Source organism: Dendrobates tinctorius, unplaced genomic scaffold, assembly GCF_039654945.1.
Source record: "Dendrobates tinctorius isolate UK_male_01 unplaced genomic scaffold, ASM3965494v1 ptg000011l, whole genome shotgun sequence".
Taxonomy (NCBI): Eukaryota; Metazoa; Chordata; class Amphibia; order Anura; family Dendrobatidae; genus Dendrobates; species Dendrobates tinctorius.
The window spans coordinates 40,835,819-40,858,755 of record NW_027361679.1 but is presented as its reverse complement, the minus strand read 5'-3'; the positions used below and the strand labels follow the sequence as shown (position 1 = coordinate 40,858,755).

At 41.9% G+C, this 22,937-nt stretch overlaps 1 protein-coding gene across 7 annotated transcripts in view; it reads right to left on the bottom strand.

Moving 5' to 3' along the window:
• Nucleotides 1–1,663: 1,663 nt before the first annotated feature.
• The window catches only part of MAPK10 (mitogen-activated protein kinase 10), a 367,409-nt gene continuing 346,135 nt past the window's right edge, over nucleotides 1,664–22,937 (bottom strand). For 6 of the 7 annotated variants that reach the window (XM_073541540.1, XM_073541533.1, XM_073541530.1 and 3 more), the window contains one exon: nucleotides 1,664–3,374. In XM_073541540.1, coding sequence (XP_073397641.1) covers nucleotides 3,232–3,374 — 143 coding nt within the window. In that variant the 3' untranslated portion in view covers nucleotides 1,664–3,231. Of the gene's footprint in view, nucleotides 3,380–22,937 lie in introns of all 7 variants that reach the window. The other variant, XM_073541570.1, reaches the window with a different exon arrangement.

Sequence of the window (22,937 nt, the reverse complement as noted above, 5' to 3'; positions counted from 1 at the left end):
CATCCCTACTGTTATTGTTGGAGGCTTTTTTTTTTAACTAACTTTTTGTGTATAACCCTTGGTCAGATTCCATGCAATCCAATTTTGGGAAACAGCAAATAAATAACAGCAACTATAGGAGATAAAACCATCATGATGCTTAGTCTGTTCATGTTAAAAGGGGTTAGCTATGCCGATTTATAGTGCAAATGGTGAGACAATTTCTAGTGGTCTCACTCCACAAATCTAGAAGAAACCATAAAAATATGTTTTTGTGGACAGGCCTGGATTAAATGCAGTATTTCCGCTTGTCCTTTTCTTACTTTTGTTATGTCTGTGCTTATGGTATCTCTCCTTATCCTAAGGTCCCCATACACATGAGATAGTTGTTGACCAAACAGTTCACTCTCCCAACTCCTCCATACACATGACTATGTGTTTTTAATAAGGAGAGGGGAGAAAGTCGCTGCCAGACAGCTTTGGAATCAACTTATCTTCCTGTAGAACAAAAGGATAGGGAGTTTAAATCTAAACTGCCGGATCACGTTCTCCCCTGATTTCATCAGTCAGGTGGGACTCAGGAGGTCCAACTCAGATGATTAGCTGGCCCCACCAAAATCTAATGTGTATGGGGGGCCCCTGCTAATGTCATCCTTATCCCCTAATTAGATTAGCTCCATTTAAGCTTTTGCCATTGGCACTTTTTTACTAATTTAGGCAATAGAAATTAAATTTCAAATGAATAACGTAAGTAACCTAAAAGATTAAAGCTACAATTGTTCTACTGCATTTACAGATTTTTTAATCTGCCTATAAATAGCAACTGTATTTACCGAATTACTGACATAGGCCAAAGGAGACATTTATTAAATTGGAGACAAACAACGTTACATAATGCCGCTATTGCAGCAAGCAGGCATACATTGCTTTAAGTTTGTATAATAACCTATAGATTGTCAATATATTTCCAATAGCTGCCCCATATATAGTCTTAAAGGGAATCTGTCACCAGATATTTGCCACCTAAAATGAGAGCAGCATAATGGAGAGAGACCATGATTCCAATGATGTGTCATTTACTGAGCTGCTTAGTGTAGTTTTGATAAAATACAGCAACCAGTAAAATATGGTCTTTGACCCTACATCATGCTGCTCTTAGATGGGGTGGTAAAAATCTGGTGACAGATTCCCTTTAAGGTTCTTTTTGTTAGGTGGTGAACCAAACACAAATAAAGATACTTCTTAAGAGTAGTATAAGGTGACCTGAAGATTTACTGCATCTTTCTTATTGAGCCCCATGTAAAAAATGAATGTGGATAAGAATGGAGTTGTTGTATATGAGGCAATCATATTCCAGCTGACCGATTGTTATAGAAAACTACCAAACTTTTGCCCTCACTCAGTTCTATACATTCGGCTCATTGTATCTTCGATTTTCCCAGGCTCATTTGTAGACAAATTTATCCATGTGATTTATTTTCACAGTATATTCTCAGGAATAATGTTAGCAGCTAGCACCATTTGTAGAGACATAGCCATATTGGTTAGATATAGCAATATATTAGGTTGACTGCCATATTTTAAAATTAAAATGACGCTCGAAATCTGCGTGAATTCACCCACCATCAAATAATAAGATTTTACACCAAATTACTTTGTCCAGTCGGGATTCTCAAGACAGGGGTTTCGAGTGATTAAAGTTTATTTTGCAGATGTATATACTCAGTCCACAAAATGCCAACATCTAATAAAACATGTTCAGTCAATAAACAAGAAAATACTCCCAAGTGTTATTCTCCTGAGGATTAAAACATACAACATAGCAATGATACATTTCATCCCTGATACATAGAGTATACTACGAGAAAGAGCGGTCCTCATGTAATGCAGACAAAATGTGGGGGAGGTGCCTGTGGCAACCAATCAGAGCATTGCTTTAATTTTCCTAACGGTAACAAATGGAATGTGATTGGCTAGTTTGTACAACGCCTCCTTCCTTTGATCTGAACTAGTGTTCATGGAGACCCGCCATGCCTTCAGAGCATGACCATTTCTTACTGTTTGTCACCTTGTTGCCAATCAGCACTATTCTCACCATTTCATTCAAAATGAACGTCGCTTTAAAAACGATGGTTATCCCAAAAAGGACCTAAACCTATGAAAAAAGTGTCATAAAACCATAAGCCGCTGAAAAATTAAATGTGTATGCTGCCTTTTCTATGTATCCTCAAACCTAAGCAAGAATCATCTCCTCATGGGGTTTGCCACTTTCACAAAGGGGTTACTGCAAAAGCCAATTTTATTCCTACTCTTGTCCTTTAGAAAGGAAAAAAAAAACCTAAAATATACAGTTGTATACAAGTTTACTTTGTCTCAGCTGCTGGTTAAATTCAGCACATCTGGTCAAAAATAAAAAATATTGTGCATGTAAAAAAATAAATAGCTATTCAAAACCGTGAAGAAGTGTTTGGAGAGTTCGTGTCGCTGCATGATCCGTATGATTTTCACCGCCTCGTCATGCTCCGTTCGGCTTAGAGATGCTTTTCTGGTCTTAGAATACAAAGTTTCCATTTTTATCACAATTTGACAAATGTATGAACTTAACATCTTACGTACAGTACTAGCGTTATATTACAGCGGTAATTCATGTAGCTAACACAAAACAGGCCCTTTAGTACTATATATACTGATCTATGTAATAACTACTGTACAGTTGTGTTCTCTTCCTTTTTTATATCATACATATATGCTTGCATGTATACAGTACATCTGATGTACAAGTGTGAGATTATCTACATCCATCTACCTGGAGAGATGGAAGGGTTGGCCAACAGATTCCGATGAGAAAAATACGTACAGCACACGCATACGTTCACACGGACACGCACACGCTTCAATGGTTACTGCACATTTTCGTCATGTCATAATGAGAAAAGATAACAGGATCTTGCTGGTTTTTGCAGCCATTAATTTTACAATGTATGCAAAGAGAATTTTTTTTTTTAAATAACCCTTTTTTTCTTGCAGTAAGCATAACCAGAAGACCAAAGCGGAGCAACTATAATTTAAATATACATTTGAGCTTAGCTGCATGACATAACTCTGTAGGAGAAGCAGGCTAGAAGGGAAATAATTGAACTCTCTACTTCCTTTCTTTCCTTTTTTTTGTTGCAATTATATAGGTATATTGATTTATTTTTTCAAATCACATCATCGTCTGAAGAAAGTGGGGTTTCTCAGGCAGGCGGCTAGTCACCTGCAACAACCGAGGGCTCCGGCGGAAGCTTCCAGGCTGCTGTCGGTATCGGATGCCAGTGTTTGGTCAGTGGACATGGAGGATATATCATTGACAGATGAGGACGGAGGGAGGCTCTCGCTGCTGTTCACTGCTGCACCTGTGCTAAGAAAATGAACAAAGCAAACAAAGCAATATAACCTTAGTGAATCCGTCAAAGTAAAAAGGGTTGTCCCGGATTGGAAATCATGACTGCTTTCTGGTAGAAACAGCGCCACATCTGCTCATGGGTTGGGTCAACTATTGTAGCTCCATGGCAATGAAGTGAATGGGACTGAGTAGAAATACCACACACAACCTAAAGACAAATTTTGGGCAGAAAGCTCTCATGTTTTCAAATTCTAGACACCCCTTTTTAATACAATTAGACAATAATTCGTATATTTTATACAATACATATATTGCATAAACAAGAGATAAATGCGTGTGATGGTGTTTGCCTCCATGTTGGCCTTTTGCTACTCTAGGGCTAAGTTGGTAATTGTCATGGTTTATTCAGTAGTGTTATGTGATAATCAACCAAATTCACTTTAGTGGAGATATCTCAGTACCTGAGATGTGCTTCTGGGAATGAATGAAGACTCCTCGATGGTATAAAATTAAGACTGTCATCCACACCAATTCAGCACCGGACTGGTGTCGTATGGCAAAAATACGCTGCATACAAAGCGCTGCTATTTCCTAATCATGGGCACGTACCCGACATGTTGTTTTCAATTAAAACAGTGCCGTATCATCTTCAAAAATCACTTTGTATAGTTATACAGAATCTTCTCTTTCACTCACTGGCTCATCATATTGTCAACGCCCACTCACTCTGATGTTCCGGGGTACGCCGACGTCACAGGAATAGGAATTTGCTCTAAAATCCTGCGCTTGCAGTGTTGAATGGCTCCCCGCGCATGCGCAGAATTACTATGGCCAATTTGGAACTTTGGGTAGAAAATTTGGGTGAATCCTCTTTAAAGTGAGGAATAACAGAGCAATCTATAACAACATGCTAGGTAACATGAAAGTAGTAATTTCCCTGTGTAATGCTCCCTTCTATTCCATACTATGTTGTCTTGTCTGCATCAGTCAGTCATATAACAAATACTTTATCAGAGTCTAGTCTGTCTTCTAAAAGTTATAATTGCCTTGGTCAAAGACAAAAGACAAAAAGACATAGACAAAACTTTCATAGGTGCATGAGATGGATCAGGAAAAGAAGGCTCCACCCATGCGCACCACCAGATTTACATGTACAGAGCAAAATTGTGTGAGGCCTTAGATTTTATCTAACATGTAGGCCATATCTCAAGCCACATATGGCTTTAAAATATTTTTCTGAGCTTACAAAATATAATATTGTGATGCACTTCTCATAATATTTTCAATACTTCCTTATATCTTGCTTACTGTGGTGAGAGATAAATTGAGTATTATTTTCATTTTTACTTGGCATTCAACCACTGGTGAGGTTCAGACTGTTAGGCTGGAGTCACAGTGGTGTATAAAAAAAATTGGTCCAATGATGATCCAGAAAATTAGGACGAGTGTCATGCAAGTGTCATTGCAGCACTATTAGCAGCACCCCTACATGGTGTTCCCTTCTCCCTCCATGCAGAGACGCCGATTACTCATCGTCCCGACACTCCATCGTGGTCCTGGCGTACTTCCTGTCCTTTCTTGTCCACACCGCACTGGGTCTCAGTGGAGAACCTATTGCGCACGCTGCCTTTGCTCTTGAAGGGGAAGCCCGTGCATATGGTAAATGCCCTCAGCTAACAGCTGGGAGGAATTTAGTAATGTGGTCACCTGTAAAGTGTCTCCCAGGTGCCTGAACAACCCCTATAGTTATGGTTATGAGGTTTGGAGTGTGCAACAGTATGTTGCCGTGTCCCCTGTTGCTAGTCTTTTAAACACATTCCCATAACCTGTGTTCATATAAGCCTAGTACAGTTTGTCTGCATTCCTGTGACCGCTTAGGGGGCATCCTAATCACGAAACTGCATCTGTGGTATCAGTACCCTGTGACCGCATTGGCGACCCAAAACTGTTACCCGAGACCGGTGTGTCTGTACCTGTTCCTAGTGGCCGTCCTGTCTGCAGTCTGAACCCGTTCCAAGTGGCCATTCTGTCTGCACAGTCTGATCTCCCCTGTCTAGTAATCTGGATTAATGGCTTAGACCCTTGCTATCAACTGCTGTCAAACGCCGCCCTTGAGTGGCACCTGCCGCATTAGCCTGACCTCATCAATATAGGCTCCAGTGAACAACAAGGTAGCTGCTTCGTTATGCCCCTCCAGTGGAGGCACACTCTGTGACACAGTGTGTCTACGAACCGAGAGCTGGTCTTATTATGCTTGGAAGGGCCCAATAACCATGGAGCTTCCCAGCCTATTAATATCAGTTCACAGCTGTCTGCTTAGTCTTTACTGGTTATTGAAAATGGGAGACCCCAAAAATAAAGCTCTTATCCGTAGCTATTCGAACAACCCGAGTAAGAGTACAATGCGATGTTTTCTTGCATTGCACTCCTTCATATTATACTCCAGTGTTAGCGATGCAGTAGAAAAAGGTAGTCTCAAATGGCATCTTTCCATAGAATTATTTATAACAATTTCATGGTGTCTTTTTTGGAAGAAAAGTGCATTAACTCACTGACTACCTACAGGTTATTTGACTCAAAACCAAATTAGCTTTTCTAGTAATGATTCAGGTTTGTTAAAGGGCTTGTTCACCACCTGGACAACCTAGTTTTAAATGCTGTAATTCCCTTGTAAAATAAAAAAACACCATAGATTTACTTGCAGCACCATTTCACCTTGCAACCAATCAATTGCCCCATAAGTGGCAACAGGGCTTATGTGGCATAACAATGTAACACGAGATTGGTAGTTTTGGGGACAACATCGCTGGAACGGTGCATGAAGTCAAATGCTGAGATGAGGAGGCTTTTAAGCCGTAATGCTCCTTTGGGAAATATGCAAATTGTCTCTTCAGAGAAGAGGAGGACTAGAATCTAGTGCAACAATCGGCTTACAAATACAATTTTAACGTAAATATAGCTAGAAGCAAATGTCTCTGTATTGAATAAATGGCCAAGTGTTGTATTCATAGAGCACTGGCATTATATGGCATACTGTAAGATATAATACAAGGCAGGTGCTTCTCACCAAATTAGAATATCATCAAAAACTTTATTTCAGTTCTTCAATACAAAAAGTGAAACTCATATTATATAGAGTCATTACAGAGTGATCTATTTCAAGTGTTTATTTCTGTTTATTTTGAGGATTATGGCTTTATAACACCAGCTTGAAAAATGATTTTAAAATCTAAAATGTTGGCCTACTGAAATGTATGTTCAGTAAACTCAATACTTGGTGGGGGCTCCTTTTGCATCAATTATTGCATCAATGCAGAGTGGCATGGAGGCGATCAGCCTGTGGCACAGCTGAGATGTTATGGAAGCCCAGGTTGCTTTGATAGCAGCCTTCAGCTTATCTGCATTGCTAGGTCTGGTGTCTCATCTTCGTCTTGACAATACCCCATAGATTCTTTAAGGGGTTAAGGTCAGGTGAGTTTGCTGGCCAATCAAGGACAGTGATATTGTTGGTTTTAAACAAGGTATTGGTACTTTTGGCAGTGTAGCCAAGTCCTGCTGGAGAATGAAATTTAACATCTCTAAAAAGCTTGTCGGCAGAGGGAAGCATGAAGTGCTCTAAAATTTCCTGGTAGACGGCTGCGCTGACTTTGGTCTTGCTAAAACACAGTGGCCCTACACCAGCACATGACATGGCTCCCCAAACCATCACTGATTGTGGAAACTTCACACAGGACCTCAAGCAGCTTGGATTGTGTGCCTCTCCACTCTTCCTCCAGACTCTGGGAGCTTGATCTCCAAATGAAATGCAAAATTTACTTTCAACTGAAAACAACACCTTGGACCACTAAGCAACAGTCCAGTTCTTTTTCTTCTTGGCCCAGGTAAGACACTTCTGACATTGTCTATTGGTCAGGAGTGGCTTGACACAAGGAATGCAACACTTGTAGCCCATGTCCTGGATACGTCTGTGTGTGGTGGCTCTTGAAGCAATGACTCCAGCAGTCCACTCCTTGTGAATCTCCCCTATATGTTTGAATGGCCTTTTCTTAACAATCCTTTCAAGGCTGCGGTTATCCCGGTTGTTTGTGCACCTTTTTCTACCACACTTTTTCCTTCCACTCAACTTTCCATTAATATGCTTGGATACAGCACTCTGTGAACAGCCAGCTTCTTTAGCAATGACCTTTTGTGACTTACCCTTCTTATAGAGTGTGTCAATGACTGCCTTCTGGACATCTGTCAAGTTAGCAGCCTTCCCCATGATCGTGGAGCCTACTGAAACAGACTAAGGGACCTTTTAAAACGTTTAGGAAGCCTTTGCATGTGTTTTTTGTTAATTATTCTAATTTACTAAGGTAATGACTTTCGGGTTTTCATTGGTTGTAAGCCATAATCATCAACATTAACAGAAATAAACACTTGAAATAGATCACTCTGTTTGTAATGACACTATATAATGAGTTTCACTTTTTATATTGAAGAACTGAAATAAATGAACTTTTTGATGATATTCTAATTTTGTGAGAAACACCTGTACATAATGACTGCAGGGATGAAAGTCATATTTTTTGCAGGCACATATAGCTAAATATGGAGTCATTGTCCTCTGTGGTATTAGGATTCCAGATATTGGAAGGAAAGATCAGTGGTACTAATTATTTGTGGGCTAAGAAGAACAACTCTTAAAGGAGAACTCACACATACAGCTCTTTAAAATTTCATTATGAAACCATGAAAGCATGTTTTAATTGACTGAATGAATTGATTAGTATGCATGCACACCTCTGGAAGAGGAACTCACTGAGCACAATAGATGAGGCACGCAGAGCACCAGATAAATAAGACACAGCATGCAATAATTCCTCTAGTCAAACAGAAATGTACTGTGCAAAATAATTGGGAGCTGTCAATGGAGATAAACTCTGCAAGTTAAATGAGAAGGAGACACTTCTGAGACAGAACCTGAAATGCCCTGAAATTGAAGAGAAAATACTAAGACTAAGAAGTGAGTGTACGAGTCCTTCACATGTTCTAATGTAATGACTCAATAGAACGCTTCCATTAGCTTTAATCCCACTGCACAGGGAGAAATCACAACTTATCACAAACTGCATCGCCCTCTACATAAAAGCTGGTGACTCAAGGGTGTACAGTTATGTAGCTGATAGAAAAAAAAGGGACCAACTAGCAATAAATTAAAATGTCCTTGGTAACAGTTCAGTGATTCCTTACTTATCAGAAAAACTAGCATCTTGTAGCTTGTGGATGACAAGGACATTTCTCTTTTTCCCAAACTTTAGCTGCTCTATGGGGGAAGCTGGTACCATGTCCATTGCTAATACAGCAACTGACGATGTGCCATGTGCCAGTCTGAATACAAATGAGGTGCTTCACTAATGCCTCAAGTCAGTAATTTTCTTCCAAAAGTTAGTTTTACTTTGTTTTGTAAGGCCCATTTCACACATTTGTATAAAAACGCTACAGGAAACAACAATACCAGTGTCATCAGTGTGATATCAGTGTGCCATCAGTGTGTCAGCAGTGTGTCATCAGTGTGTTATCAGTGTGCCATCATTGCGTCGTCAGTGTGTCATTAGTGTGCCGTCAGTGTGTCATCAGTGTGTTACCAGTGCGTCATCAGTGAATCATCAGTGTGTCATCAGTGTGTCATTAGTATGCCATTAGTGTGTCATGAGTGTGTTACCAGTGCGTCATCAGTGTGTCATCAGTGTGTCATTAGTATGCCATCAGTGCGTCATCAGTGTGTCATCAGTGTTATCAGTGTGCCATCAGTTTGTTACCAGTGCGTCATCAGTGAATCATCAGTGTGTCATCAGTGTGTCATTAGTATGCCATTAGTGTGTCATGAGTGTGTTACCAGTGCGTCATCAGTGTGTCATCAGTGTGTCATTAGTATGCCATCAGTGTGTCATCAGTGTGTTACCAGTGCGTCATCAGTGCGTCATCAGTGTGTTATCAGTGTGTCATTAGTATGCCGTCAGTGTGTCATCAGTGTGTTATCAGTGTGCCATCAGTGCGTCATCAGTGTGTCATCAGTGTTATCAGTGTGCCATCAGTGTGTCATCAGTGTGTTACCAGTGCGTCATCAGTGTGTCATCAGTGTGTCATTAGTATGCCATCAGTGTGTCATCAGTGTGTTACCAGTGAGTCATCAGTGCGTCATCAGTGTGTTATCAGTGTGTCATTAGTATGCCATCAGTGTGTTATCAGTGTGCCATCAGTGCGTCATCAGTGTGTCATCAGTGTGTTATCAGTGTGCCATCAGTGTGTCATCAGTGTGTTATCAGTGCGCCCCGCAGTGTGTCATCGGTGTGTTATCAGTGTGCCATCAGTGCATCAGTGTGTCATCAGTGTGTTATCAGTGTGCCATCAGTGTGTCATCAGTGTGTTATCAGTGCGCCCCGCAGTGTGTCATCGGTGTGTTATCAGTGTGCCATCATTGCGTCATCAGTGTGTCAATGTGTCATCAATGTGCCGTCAGTGCGTCAGTGTGTTATCAGTGTGCCATCATTGCATCATCAGTGTGTTATCAGTGCATCATCAGTGTGTCATCAATGTGCCATCAGTGCGTCATCAGTGTGCCATCATTGTATCATCAGTGTGCCATCAGTGCGTCATCAGTGCGTCATCAGTGTGTCATCAGTGTGCCATCAATGTGTCATCAGTGCGTCATCAGTGTGTCATCTGTGTGCCATCAATGTGCCATCAGTGCATCATCAGTGTGTCATCAGTGTGCCAGCAGTGTGTTATCAGTGCATCATCAGTGTGTTATCAGTGTCATCAATGTGCCATCAGTGTGTCATCAGTGCGTCATCAATGTGCCATCAGTGCATCATCAGTGCGTCAGTGTGCCAGCAGTGTGTTATCAGTGCATCATCAGTGTGTTATCAGTGCATCATCAGTGTGCCATCAATGCGTCATCAGTGTGCCATCTGTGTGTCGTCAGTGCATCATCAGTGTGCCAGTATGTCATCAGTGTGTCATCAGTGTGCCATCAATGTGCCATCAGTGCGTCATCAGTGTGCCATCAATGTGCCATCAGTGTGTTATCAGTGTGCCATTAATGTGCCATTAATGTGCCATCAGCGCACCATCAGTGTGTGATCAGTTCGTCATCAGCGTGCTATCTGTGTGTCATCAGTGTGCCAGTGTATCATTAGTGCGTCAATGTGTGATTAGTTTGTCATCAATGTGCCATCTGTGTGTCATCAGTGCATCATCAGTGTTCCATCAATGTGCCAGTGTGTTATCAGTGTGTCATTAATGTGCCATCAGTGTGTGATCAGTTCATCATCAGTGTGCTATCTGTGTGTCATCAGTGCATCATCAGTGTGCCAGTGTGTCATTAGTGCGTCAATGTGTGATCACTTCGTCATCAGTGTGCCATCTGTGTGTCATCAGTGTGCCATCAGTGCGACATCAGTTCGTCATCTGTGTGTCATCAGTGCACCATCAGTGTGCCTGTGTGTCATCAGTGTGCCATCAGTGCGTCATCGGTGCGCCATCAGTGTGCCATCAGTGCGTCATCAGTGCGCCATCAGTGTGTCATCACTGTGTCATCAGTGTGCCATCGATGTGCCATCAGTGTGTTATCAGTGCGTCATCAGTGTGCCATCAATGTGCCACCAATGTGCCATCAGTGTGTGATCAGTTCGTCATCAGTGTGCTATCTGTGTGTCATCAGTGCATCATCAGTGTGCCAGTGTGTCATCAGTGTGTCAATGTGTGATCAGTTTGTCATCATTGTGCCATCTGTGTGTCATCAGTGTGCCATCAGTGTGTCATCAGTGCACCATCAGTGTGCCATCAGTGTGTCATCAGTGCGCCAGTGTGCCATCAGTGTGCCATTAGTGTTAGATCTGTTTGTCATTAGTGTTTTATCTGTGTCATCAGTGTGCCATCAGTGTGTCATCTGTGTGTCATCAGTGCATCATCAGTGTCCTAGCTATGTGTCATCAGTGCACCATCAGTGTGCCATCAGTTTGTCATCTGTGTGTCATCAGTGCATCAGTGTCCCAGCTATGTGTCATCAGTGCATCTTCAATGTGTCATCTGTGTGCCATTAGTGTGTCATTAGTGCGCCATTAATATCTCATCTGTGTGTCATAAGTTCGTCATCAGTGTGCCATGAGTGTGTCATCAGTGCATCATCAGTGCATCATCTGTGTGTCATTAGTGTTTTATCTGTGTGTCATCAGTGCACCATCAGTGTGCCATCAGTGTGTCATCAGTGCGCCAGTGTGCCATCAGTGTGCCATTAGTGTTAGATCTGTTTGTCATTAGTGTTTTATCTGTGTCATCAGTGTGCCATCAGTGTGTCATCAGTGCACCATCAGTGTGTCATCTGTGTGTCATCAGTGCATCATCAGTGTCCTAGCTATGTGTCATCAGTGCACCATCAGTGTGCCATCAGTTTGTCATCTGTGTGTCATCAGTGCATCAGTGTCCCAGCTATGTGTCATCAGTGCATCTTCAATGTGTCATCTGTGTGCCATTAGTGTGTCATTAGTGCGTCATTAATATCTCATCTGTGTGTCATAAGTTCGTCATCAGTGTGCCATGAGTGTGTCATCAGTGCATCATCTGTGTGTCATTAGTGTTTTATCTGTGTGTCATCAGTGCGTCAACAGTGCAATATCAATGCCCCACCTGTGTGTCATCAGTGCGTCATCAGTTTATCATCTGTGTGCCATCAGTGTTTTTTCCGGTATGGCAAAAGAAAAAGAAATTACAACGCTTCTCCTATACTTTTGCAATGTACAGCAGACAGGTAGTGGACGGATGGTACACAAATGTCTTCCGTGTTCTGTATGTGTTTTACAAGGACCAATAGACCTGTATTGGACATTGTCATCTGTGCTACTGGTAAAAAATGGACATGTCTCCGCATAGTTTACACAAACACACGGTCCTTGTAAAAAAATGCACATGTGCACAACAGCATATGGTATAATGGTTACATGTAGCATCCGTGACAAAAACATATGCTACACATACTGCAAACACGGATATGTGAAGGGGGCCTAAGTCAGTAAAATATTGCATGTAACAGTCACATAGTTCTGCATACAGAGGCCAAGAGAATAATAAAAGGGTCAAATGACATTTGATTTCTAATCTGAAAATTAAAAATGTCAAAAAAAACACATTTTACATACTTTATTTTGCTTGGTGTATTTTTTAATGAAACAAAATGCAATGGGGAAGAACTTAGTCCCAACAGTTTTTTAATACTGTATATATACAATGCAACACAATTAAAGGGATATTCTTATCTCCAAGACCCTATCCAAATATCTAGTAGTTGAAATAATAATAATATTTGCAAGTTCCTCCAATTAGAAATGTAGTATAGTTTTTCTGATTTGTTATGTCTCTTTCCTCATGTGAAGGCATTGAAGGACCTTAGGTATCCATGGTTATGACCAATAGCAACTAACTGACTAAGGCCGGTTTCACATTAGCGCATTTTCAGCGCGCGCACGGCCGGGGGTAGCTCCGCCCCCGAGCCGGCTCTCTGCCCGGCGTGCCCGCCCCTTCCTTGTAGCGCCGCCTCCTAGCGGACAGCGGCGCCTGCGATCGGCGCACCCTATCTTTAGCATAGGGTGCGCCGATCGTGCGCAGGCCGTGCGCTAGTTGCGCTTTGACCTGCGCTGCGCACTTTTGACGGTGCGCCGTGCGCGCCAAAATCAAACTTTTCGGATTTTGGTGCGCACGGCGCACCGTCAAAAGTGCGCAGCGCAGGTCAAAGCGCAACTAGCGCACGGCCTGCGCACGATCGGCGCACCCTATGCTAAAGATAGGGTGCGCCGATCGCAGGCGCCGCTGTCCGCTAGGAGGCGGCGCTACAAGGAAGGGGCGGGCACGCCGGGCAGAGAGCCGGCTCGGGGGCGGAGCTACCCCCGGCCGTGCGCGCGCTGAAAATGCGCTAATGTGAAACCGGCCTAAGGCTGGAGTAACACTAAACGTATGAAAAATCGGTGAACCATTGGTCGTGAACTCACAGGACCTGTCTGGCGACACTGTAAGCAGTTCACAGGCAGACACTGAGAACATGGTGCTCAGTGTCTACTGGATGACAGGCTGCATGGTCGCATCATGCAACCATGCAGCCTGCCATCTAGATGTAACAGAGCTAGACTCATTGTGGGACAAATGGATTAAAAGCATCTCTACGGAAAGGTGAGGAATATTGTTGTTTTCTTCTTTTAACTCTTTTGCAGATGACAAGGGCATTGGGGGAATGGGTGAGGTTGTAAGTATGGTTTAATTAAGATTATTAAAGGAGTCTGTTTCTTTAAATTAAAGGACTTTTTTCAGGGTATCTGGCCTTCTTACAATGTGACTATGGGGTTAGTAATGGGGGCATCTTACTGACGCCTCTCCATTACTAAACTTGGGGCTTGATGTCACCTGACAATACAAAGGTGATATCAACCCCCCAACTATCACCCCACTTGCCACTACTACAAGGCAAGTGGGAAGAGTGAGTCTAAGTGCCAGAATTGGCGCATCTTATAGATGCGCCTTTTCTGGGGCGGCTGAGAGCTGATGGTTTTAGCCTGGGGGGCAGTAACCATAGCCCCTTCCTAGGCTATTAATATCAGACCGCAGCTGTCTGCATAGCCTTTGCTGGTTATTAATTACAGGAGGACCCCACATCATTTTTTTAGAGTTTATTGTCTGGGAAGCACCATGGGTATTACCGCCTTCCCAGGCTATAAACATCGACCCCCAGCTGTCGGCTTTCCCTCTGCTGGTTACGAAAATTGCGCAAGATTTACAAGCAAGCTGAATACGCCCGAGAAAATAAACGGTGATGTGAGCTGCCCCATAGATTAAAACTGGGCCAAGTGTTATGCGATGTTTTCTCGCATAGCACTTACCGTATTTTATGGTAGTAAGGCTGGTTTCACACTTGCGTTTTTTGCGTTTTTTAGCGCAAAAAAGCGTTTTTTTCCTATATTTTACATGGGGTGCGCTTATGTGCGCATACACATGTGTTTGTAGTGTGCGCTCAGGCGCACAAAATGCATCCTGTTGCATTTTTTGTGCGTCTGACTTGCCCCAAAAAAACGCATGCGCACGCAATGCGTTTTTTTTTTACAGCAAAACACCCATTGTAGTCTATGGGTGCGCATACGTGCGCATTGTAATGCGCACGTATGCGCAAAAAAGCATGCGTTTTTAAAAAAAACGCACCAAAACCTGCAAAAAACGCACACCCACGCATGATGCGTTTTTTCATGCGTTTGTGTGCGCAAAAAACGCGCAGCAAAAAAACGCAAGTGTGAAAGTAGCCTGAGACGCCGGCCTAACTGTCACTATCAGTGGTTGTAACCATGGATACCTAAGGTCCTGCAATACCTGCACAAGGAGACATAGCATACCAGAAAAAAGTATACTACATTTCTAATTGGAGGCATTTGCTATTATTATTATACCTACTACACATTGGGATTGGATCTTGGAGATGGGAATACTCCTTTAATGAATGCCATAGTTTTTTTACTTTAAGGGTACATGAGTTTTTGATGTTGCAGATTTTCTGCACCTATTAGCTAATTTAGATTACTCATGGTGTTTTTTGTTCATTGCATTTTTGAGTGAATTCTTTTCATGCGTTTTTATCACATTTTTGATGTTGCAGTTTTTTTTTACTTATTTTGGTATGTCATATTTAAAATAAAGCTTTGTTTTTGATTCTCTCTGGTATTTGGATTTGACAAAAATGTATTAATACAATCATGTTGGGATAACATCCGTTTTAAGTACGTTTCTGCTGCAGAAGAGCACTAAAAACGCATATGTGTTTTTTTACCTGTGGATTTTTTCTGCTCTGGAGAAAATCAGCACCACAGATCAGTTTACGCTGCCTAAAAAAAAGCCCAGCAGGCTTGAGATGTCTATAAATGTAACTTACTTTGCTGGAACTGTAAGACTGTAAGATAATCAGCGTCAAAAAACTCCCCAAAAACTCATAGTGAGAACTTAAGCTAAGATGCACATTTTAGGATGAAAAAATCTTGCTAAAAAAAATCGTGCATCTGGAGGCAGTTTCCTTATGGAGGAGAAAGCTGACCCAATGTCATTCACGATCACTGAGACAACTGTTCTCTCTCATGCTGCGACACTGATCTCTATCTGATCAGTGTAGGGCAAGAGAGGAAGTTACTGGGACCGCAGAGATGCTGCAAGTCCTGACTAGCTGAAGGATCTCTGACCTGAGTAGCTGGAGAACTTTCCAGATCATGTATACAGCGTGTGTGCACATGTGTGTATATAGCAGGCTGTGTGAATAAGGCCGGAGTCACACTGGCGAGGAATACGGGTGCGTGAGAGGCGCAAAAAGCACGCATTACACACGGACCAATGATTCTCTGTGGGGTCCCTCGCACCAGCCGTATATTTCTCATCCGTATTCTACGCTCCGTGCCACTCGCAGCATGCTGCGATTGTCAGCGTACTACGGCCGTAATACGCCAATGCAAGTCTATGGGTGCGCAAAAAATACGGATTACACACGGACCACACATGTGACCTGCGAGAAATACGCACCAGGTGTCTTTTAGCAAAGCCGGCAATACAGTGCACGATACAGTAAACTCACACTGACAGGTTTAATAAAGAAATGAAAGAATAGATATAGACACATAGAATACATATATATATATATATATATATATATATATATATATATATATGCATTCTATGTGTCTATATCTATTCTTTCATTTCTTTATTAAAACTGTCATAGGGCTCCATTATATGTTCATTTTGCAAGCCTGCGAGAAAATCTCACCATACGGATGCCATACGGATTACATACGGATGCTGACATGCGCAAAATACGCGACCACACCTTGATTACGGATGACATACGGAGCACTATTTAGGGGTCTGTCATCCGTATTACGCATGTAAAATACTGACCGTATTTTACGCAGGTTAGTGTGACTCCAGCCTAACAGTGCTGTGTGTGACCATAGCAGACGTATGTGGCAGGGCTGTATGTGTACTGTATGTCGGAGATATTTGTAGGTGTGAGAGCTGCGTGTGTGTGTAACATATCAGTGTGTATATAGCAGAAATGTATATATGTATATGGCAGAGCTGTATGTGTATGTAGGAGAGCTGTGATTGTATGTAGGAGAGCTGTGTGCGTACATAGCAGAGATGTGTGTATGTATGTAGGAGAGCTGTGTGTACATACACAGCAGAGATGTGTGTATGTATGTGGTTGAGCTATATGTGTATGTAAGAGATCTGAGTATGTGTGGCAGAGCTGTGTGTGTGTATGTAGGAGAGCTGTGTGTACATACACAGCAGAGATGTGTGTATGTATGTGGTTGAGCTATATGTGTATGTAAGAGATCTGAGTATGTGTGGCAGAGCTGTGTGTGTGTATGTAGGAGAGCTGTGTGTACATACACAGCAGAGATGTGTGTATGTATGTGGCAGAGCTGTATGTGTATGTAGATCTGTGTATGTGTATAAATGTGGCAGAGCTGTGTAATACACAAGCTGCAGAGAAACACCAAAATAAGAATTTAAAAATGTGATATTGAACCCTCCATTTCTTTACATTACCATGGATGTTTTAATTAGCAGGAAATATGTTTTCTGCTTTTCTGTACCTAGTGGTGCCTATGACTATTTTTAATTAAAGCCAAACTCAATCCTATTTTGTCAGTCCATGTGAAGCCTGATTAGACACAAAGAGATGAGTTAAAAGAGTTAGGTTCTATCCAGTGAGGTCACCTTGTCTCTGGTGGATGGCTTAATATAACAGCATGTGAAATTGATTCACAATAAGTGTTGCTTCCTAAGTGGACACTTTGATTTCACAGAAGTTTGATTTACTTGGAGTTATATTCTGTTGTTTAAGTGTTCCCTTTTTTTTTTGAGCTGTGTATAATAATGTCAGGTCAATATTGGTCATAAATTCTAAACCAAGTGAGGACTGAGCATATGGCGAAAAGAAGGTTGTGTGCTTGTTAGGCTATGTGTGTTATGCCTCATGAATGAGACATTTTACAGACTGTCCTGTGTATTTTACATGCTGTATTGCAGTCTCTCATATTGTTTTATTGTTGCTATGTGTTCCTGTGCTTTGCATAGCTGGAATCCTCCCTTTCCATCAAGTTTGTCCCTTCTGTCTCTCTGTCTCCCTCTTCTGGGTGTGATGTCACTTCCTTCTTCCTCCCTGTGTCTCAGTCTCCATCTTGGGTTCATTAGAGGAACATGTTGCTTTCAGCCTGTCTGAAGAAAGTCTTTTTAATCTGCTGCTGTTTGTATGCATTCAACAAGAATTCTTAAAGAAATCAAAGTCTCCTGGATTCTTCATAAGACGTGTGCCGGCAGCTGAGTTGAGCTATCTGTGACCGTCGCCAATTGTAAGTAAGTTGAAGAGATCCAGCATCTCACAAAGCCATATTTGCAGCGACAGGCCCCAGGGGCAGAATAATGTGCCCACATTGCAGAAATGCTGCGGAATTGTCCGCAGCATTTCCACAACTCCCTGCCACGGGTAAAATGCATGCGGAATTCGCATGTGTTTTCCCGCAAAACACAAGCATTTTGCAAGCATTTTTAGCTTGCAGAATGCTAGCGCTTTTCCAAGCGATTTGAAGCATCACTTGGAAAATTGATTGACAGGTTGGTCACACTTGTCAAGCATAGAGCTTGACAAGTGTGACCAACTTTTTACTATTGATGCTGCCTATGCAGCATCAATAGTAAAAGATAGAATGTTAAAAGTAAAAAAAATAGAGATATACTTACTCTCTGTCGGCCCCCGGAGTCCTCCCAGCCCTAATTGGCGCTGCCGGCAACTTCCGTTCCCAGGGATGCATTGCGCGAATAACCTCTGATGACATAGCGGTCACGCGAGACCGCTACGTCATCATAGGTCATTCGTGCAATGTATCCATGGGACCGGAAGTTGCTGGCAGCGCCGATGAGGGCCAGGAGGACTCCGGGGGCCGACAGAGGGTAAGTATATACCTATTTTTTATTTTAATTCTATTTTTTACAAGAATATGGTACCCAGGGCAAGGAGGAGAGTCTCTTCTCCTCCAGACACTGGGCACCATATGCACATGAAGCGCTCACTTTATGCATGGTGGGCATAGCCACATGCGTAAAGTGAGCGATTCAATGCAATCCTATGGTGGCAGAATCGCCGCGATTCCGCAAAATTAATGGACATGCTGCAAATATTTCCACTATGCGATTCCGCAGTGGAAAAATCCACAGCATTGGCAGAGCAACTGCGGAATCCCATAGAATTGCATGGGATGCGTTTTGTTAGCATTTTTTAAGCATTTCCGCTGCGGCAAAAACGCGACGGAAACGCTTAAAAAACGCAGTGTGGGCACACAGCCTTACAGTTGTGATTATCTGCTCCTGAACCACCTTTGGAAGATCAGTCATAAATGCCACCATTTTGAACAGTTCATGCAGCGCTACATTTCCCATAATAACGATGGAAACCTCAATATAACCCAACAGAGCCCATTACAAATGAATGGGTTTCATCAGGGGCTGCAGTGTAGACAGTGAAACAGGCTGCCACGAGAGGTGGTGAATTCTCCTTCCATGGAAGTCTTCAAACATTATGTTGGAGCAGAGAAATTCTCATGCAGCATAGTTCCCTGCTGTCAGATTTAATAAAGTGGTATAATAGTAGCCCTAACACAGTTAATTTACAGGCTGCCATAGGTATGTTAATGTCTCTAGCACTGCCGAATGATATCACATGCATATTTTATTGCAAAGGTAGATGTGGACAACGACCACAAGAATAAAAAGAAATCATTAGAGAACAAGGTCATTGTGAGTATTGTGATGAAAGCACAAGACAGAAGCTGTACATAGAATACCAGGTGCCATCTGCTGGTAAACTGGTTTCAAAGAGGTATTCCCATTTGGCTTATCCACAGGACCATGAATAAACTGTATAAAAGAAGCAATTCCCACCAAAGGGAACTACATATAGCTCAAGCACAAGACCCTGATATGTGCTATTGTTAGTGGAGTGTGGCATTCCCATGAAACCCAACTACCTCTCCAATGATAGCAGAGTGCAAAGGGGCCCTGTTATCAAGATAGGTGGGATCCACATTTGCTGTACATTTATGGCATACTAGCTGAAGAAAATCTGTGCGTCTTTATTTCACATAAATTCCATCAATAGATATGTGGACATGCAGCAGTGAGAAAACATTGGCATCTCATTGATGCAGAAAAAACCTTACACACAGATGGTAAATTAGTTCCGCAATTTGCATACAAAAGGGCACATAATAAAGGTGAGTTATTAGTACATCATTGACTTCGTCCCCCTCAAAAAAATTGGCTACGAGATTTATCAATAAAAGGAAATTATAAATGTGGTCACTGCAAATACTGTCATCTTCATCTGACAGGGAATTCTATACATTTTGGCTCTATTGAACATAAGGTACAAAACTACATTTCTTGTCAAACTAAATTCGTGGTTTATATTATTTTTTGTCCATGTGGTTATTTTTATATTGGAAAAACTATAAGACCACTTACGATACATTTTGGTGAACACTATAGATCTATTACATCAGGAAAGGGCTCACTGCGATTAATTAAGCATATTCAAGATGTGCATAAAGCTAACCCAGACATTTTGAGTTTTGCAGGGATTGAAAAGGTCAATTTTCCACCTCAAGGAGGCAACCATGACAAAGCTTTATTGCAACAAGAAGCAAAATGGATCCTGAAAGCGAACGCACAAGGTCCTTTGGGACTAAATGACCGGATTGATCTATCAGTATTTTTAAAAAAAATGTTATATAAAAAATTGTATGTAAAGTTATTTAGATTATAATCTTCCTATTATATTGTAAAAATACAGATTATCTTGTAAATCGATATGGAAAGATTTATTCTTTACTAGTATCTTGCACTCTGTATATTGTATAACTAAAAATTTTTTTGTAAATGTTTGTTTCACAACTCGTTACGTATGTTAATTAGTAAGGTCTGTGGTCCCATAAAGGGAATGACCTTTAGCTAATCCCCTCACCTGGACCCGTAGAAGCGAGTAATCGCGAAACCGCCGTTGTCCGGCACCTCCCTCCCCTAGCATTCCTCTAACGTCCTGCATGTCCACGTATCTATTGATGGAATTTATGTGAAATAAAGACGCACAGATTTTCAGCTATATCGGTGAGTGCTGTATATTTCTCCTTTTTTCGCTTCACATTGAAATATTCATGTTTTTTCATGCAAGCACCTCCGTTTTTTGACTGAAATATATACCGCAATACTTCAGATAAATAGCTCCGTCTGTTAATGTGGTGATTTGTGTGCCCTAGTATGCCGTTCATCTGTTTGCTCTTTGCTGGGATCATACTAGCTGAAGAGCCCGGCATTGCCTGGGCATAGTAAAAAACTGTGGTTAGTTATAACAAATTATAATGATTATATTGCACATAAAACCATTTCACATCATATACTCAACGCTACAGATTTGCAACACAAATTAACTAAACGATTACCCAAGTATCCTCTCCTGTGTGATACTTTCTGCTGAGCTGTGTATCTAATCCTATCATGTGTTACTGACTGCTGAGCAGTGTATCTAATCCTATCCTGTGTGATACCGTCTGCTGAGCCGTGTATCTAACCCTATCCTGTGTGATACTGACTGCTGAGCCGTGTATCTAATCCTATCTTGTGTGTTACTGACTGCTCAGCCGTGTATCTAATCCTATCCTGTGTTATACTGACTGCCGAGCCGTGTATCTAATCCTATCCTGTGTGATACTGTCTGCTGAGCCATGTATCTAATAGATGATAACAACATAGAAATGTTACCACAACTGTCCATAAAGAAAACTATTGCTGATAGCAACCAATCACAGCTCATTTTTCATCTTTTAAACAGCTCTGGGACAGTGTGGCGAGTTTTGAGTGGCGACTTTTGTGTTTCGACTTATGTGGTGAGGTTGGTGTATGTGTGGTGAAATGTGTGCTGAGGGTGGTATATGTGGTGAAGCACGTGGTAGTGTGTGGCGCATTTTGTGTGTGTGTTCATATCCCCGTGTGTGGTGAGTATCCCATGTCAGGGCCCCACCTTAGCAACTGTACGGTATATACTCTTTGGCGCCATCGCTCTCATTCTTTAAGTCCCCCTTGTTCACATCTGGCAGCTGTCAATTTGCCTCCAACACTTTTCCTTTCACTTTTTCCCATTATGTAGATAGGGGCAAAATTAATTGGTGAATTGGAATGCGCGGGGTTAAAATTTCGCCTCACAACATAGCCTATGACGTTCTCGGGGTCCAGATGTGTGACTGTGCAAAATTTTGTGGCTGTAGCTACGACGGTGCAGATGCCAATACATACACGTTTTTCACCATTATGTAGATAGGGGCAAAATTGTTTGGTGAATTGGAACGCGCGGGGTTAAAATTTCGCCTCACAACATAGCCTATGACGCTCTTGGGGTCCAGACGTGTGACTGTGCCAAATTTTGTGGCTGTAGCTGCGACGGTGCGGATGCCAATCCCAGACACACACACACATCCACATTGAGCTTTATATATTAGATTCTGTCTAAGACGGGAATACTCCTTTAAGGTTTAGTACTAAATCTGCACATGGAATGTATATTATAAAGAATTGTGATGGATTTTTTTTGCTTGATGTGTTGTTTTCAGCATCCTATATATAATAAATACATATTTCCATTGGACTTGCCTTTCATTTACTGCAAAGCATGTTCTTTAGCATCTTCCATAGAACTACTTGATAGTGACTTTCCTAATAGAAAATGTGATAGATGGTCTATGTCCAGGAAATGCACAAGCTGTTTCTCAGTAGCGCTCCGACATAAATTAGGATATATGAATGTAATAACTGCTGTAAAACCATTCCAGATGGATTATTCACACTGGTCTGGAGTTTATGCAGCAAATGTCCTCTACAAACAAGAACCTTGGTTATAAATAAAAATCTCTTGCACATCAGCTCAGATATCATTTTTAACAAATATATGCAAAATATCCTCAAATTAAAAAGATTTTTATATCCAAGTATCATGTTCAGATGTACAATTACAGTTTAACCATATAACATCTGGCACTTGGCCTTGAGTGTAACCCCTCATCATGAATTTACATAATGGGAATAAAGCTCCTGCTCCTCCAGTCTAGCACGTCTGGTCCTCAGCTGTGTCTTTGGCCTCCTTCACACTTCCTGGTGGTCTGTGTCCGTGTGCCATCCGTATGTGTGTATGTGATATCCATATGTCCATTTGCTGTCCGTGTTTCAAATCAGTGTGGCATACATGTGCAGTCCATGTACCACGTACTGGCGCCTGGGAAAAGCAGTACAGTTCGCGCTGATCTCCGGCGCCAGCTGCTGAAGGCAGCTCTCATCATTGTCACTTGGTCTCTCTAAGATCAGCGCAACCAGGCGACAATAATGGGAATTGTATTCAGCACCTGCTGGGTCCCTCCTGTGTAAAGTTAATAAATAAATACAAAAAATGGCATGGGCTCCCGTGCAA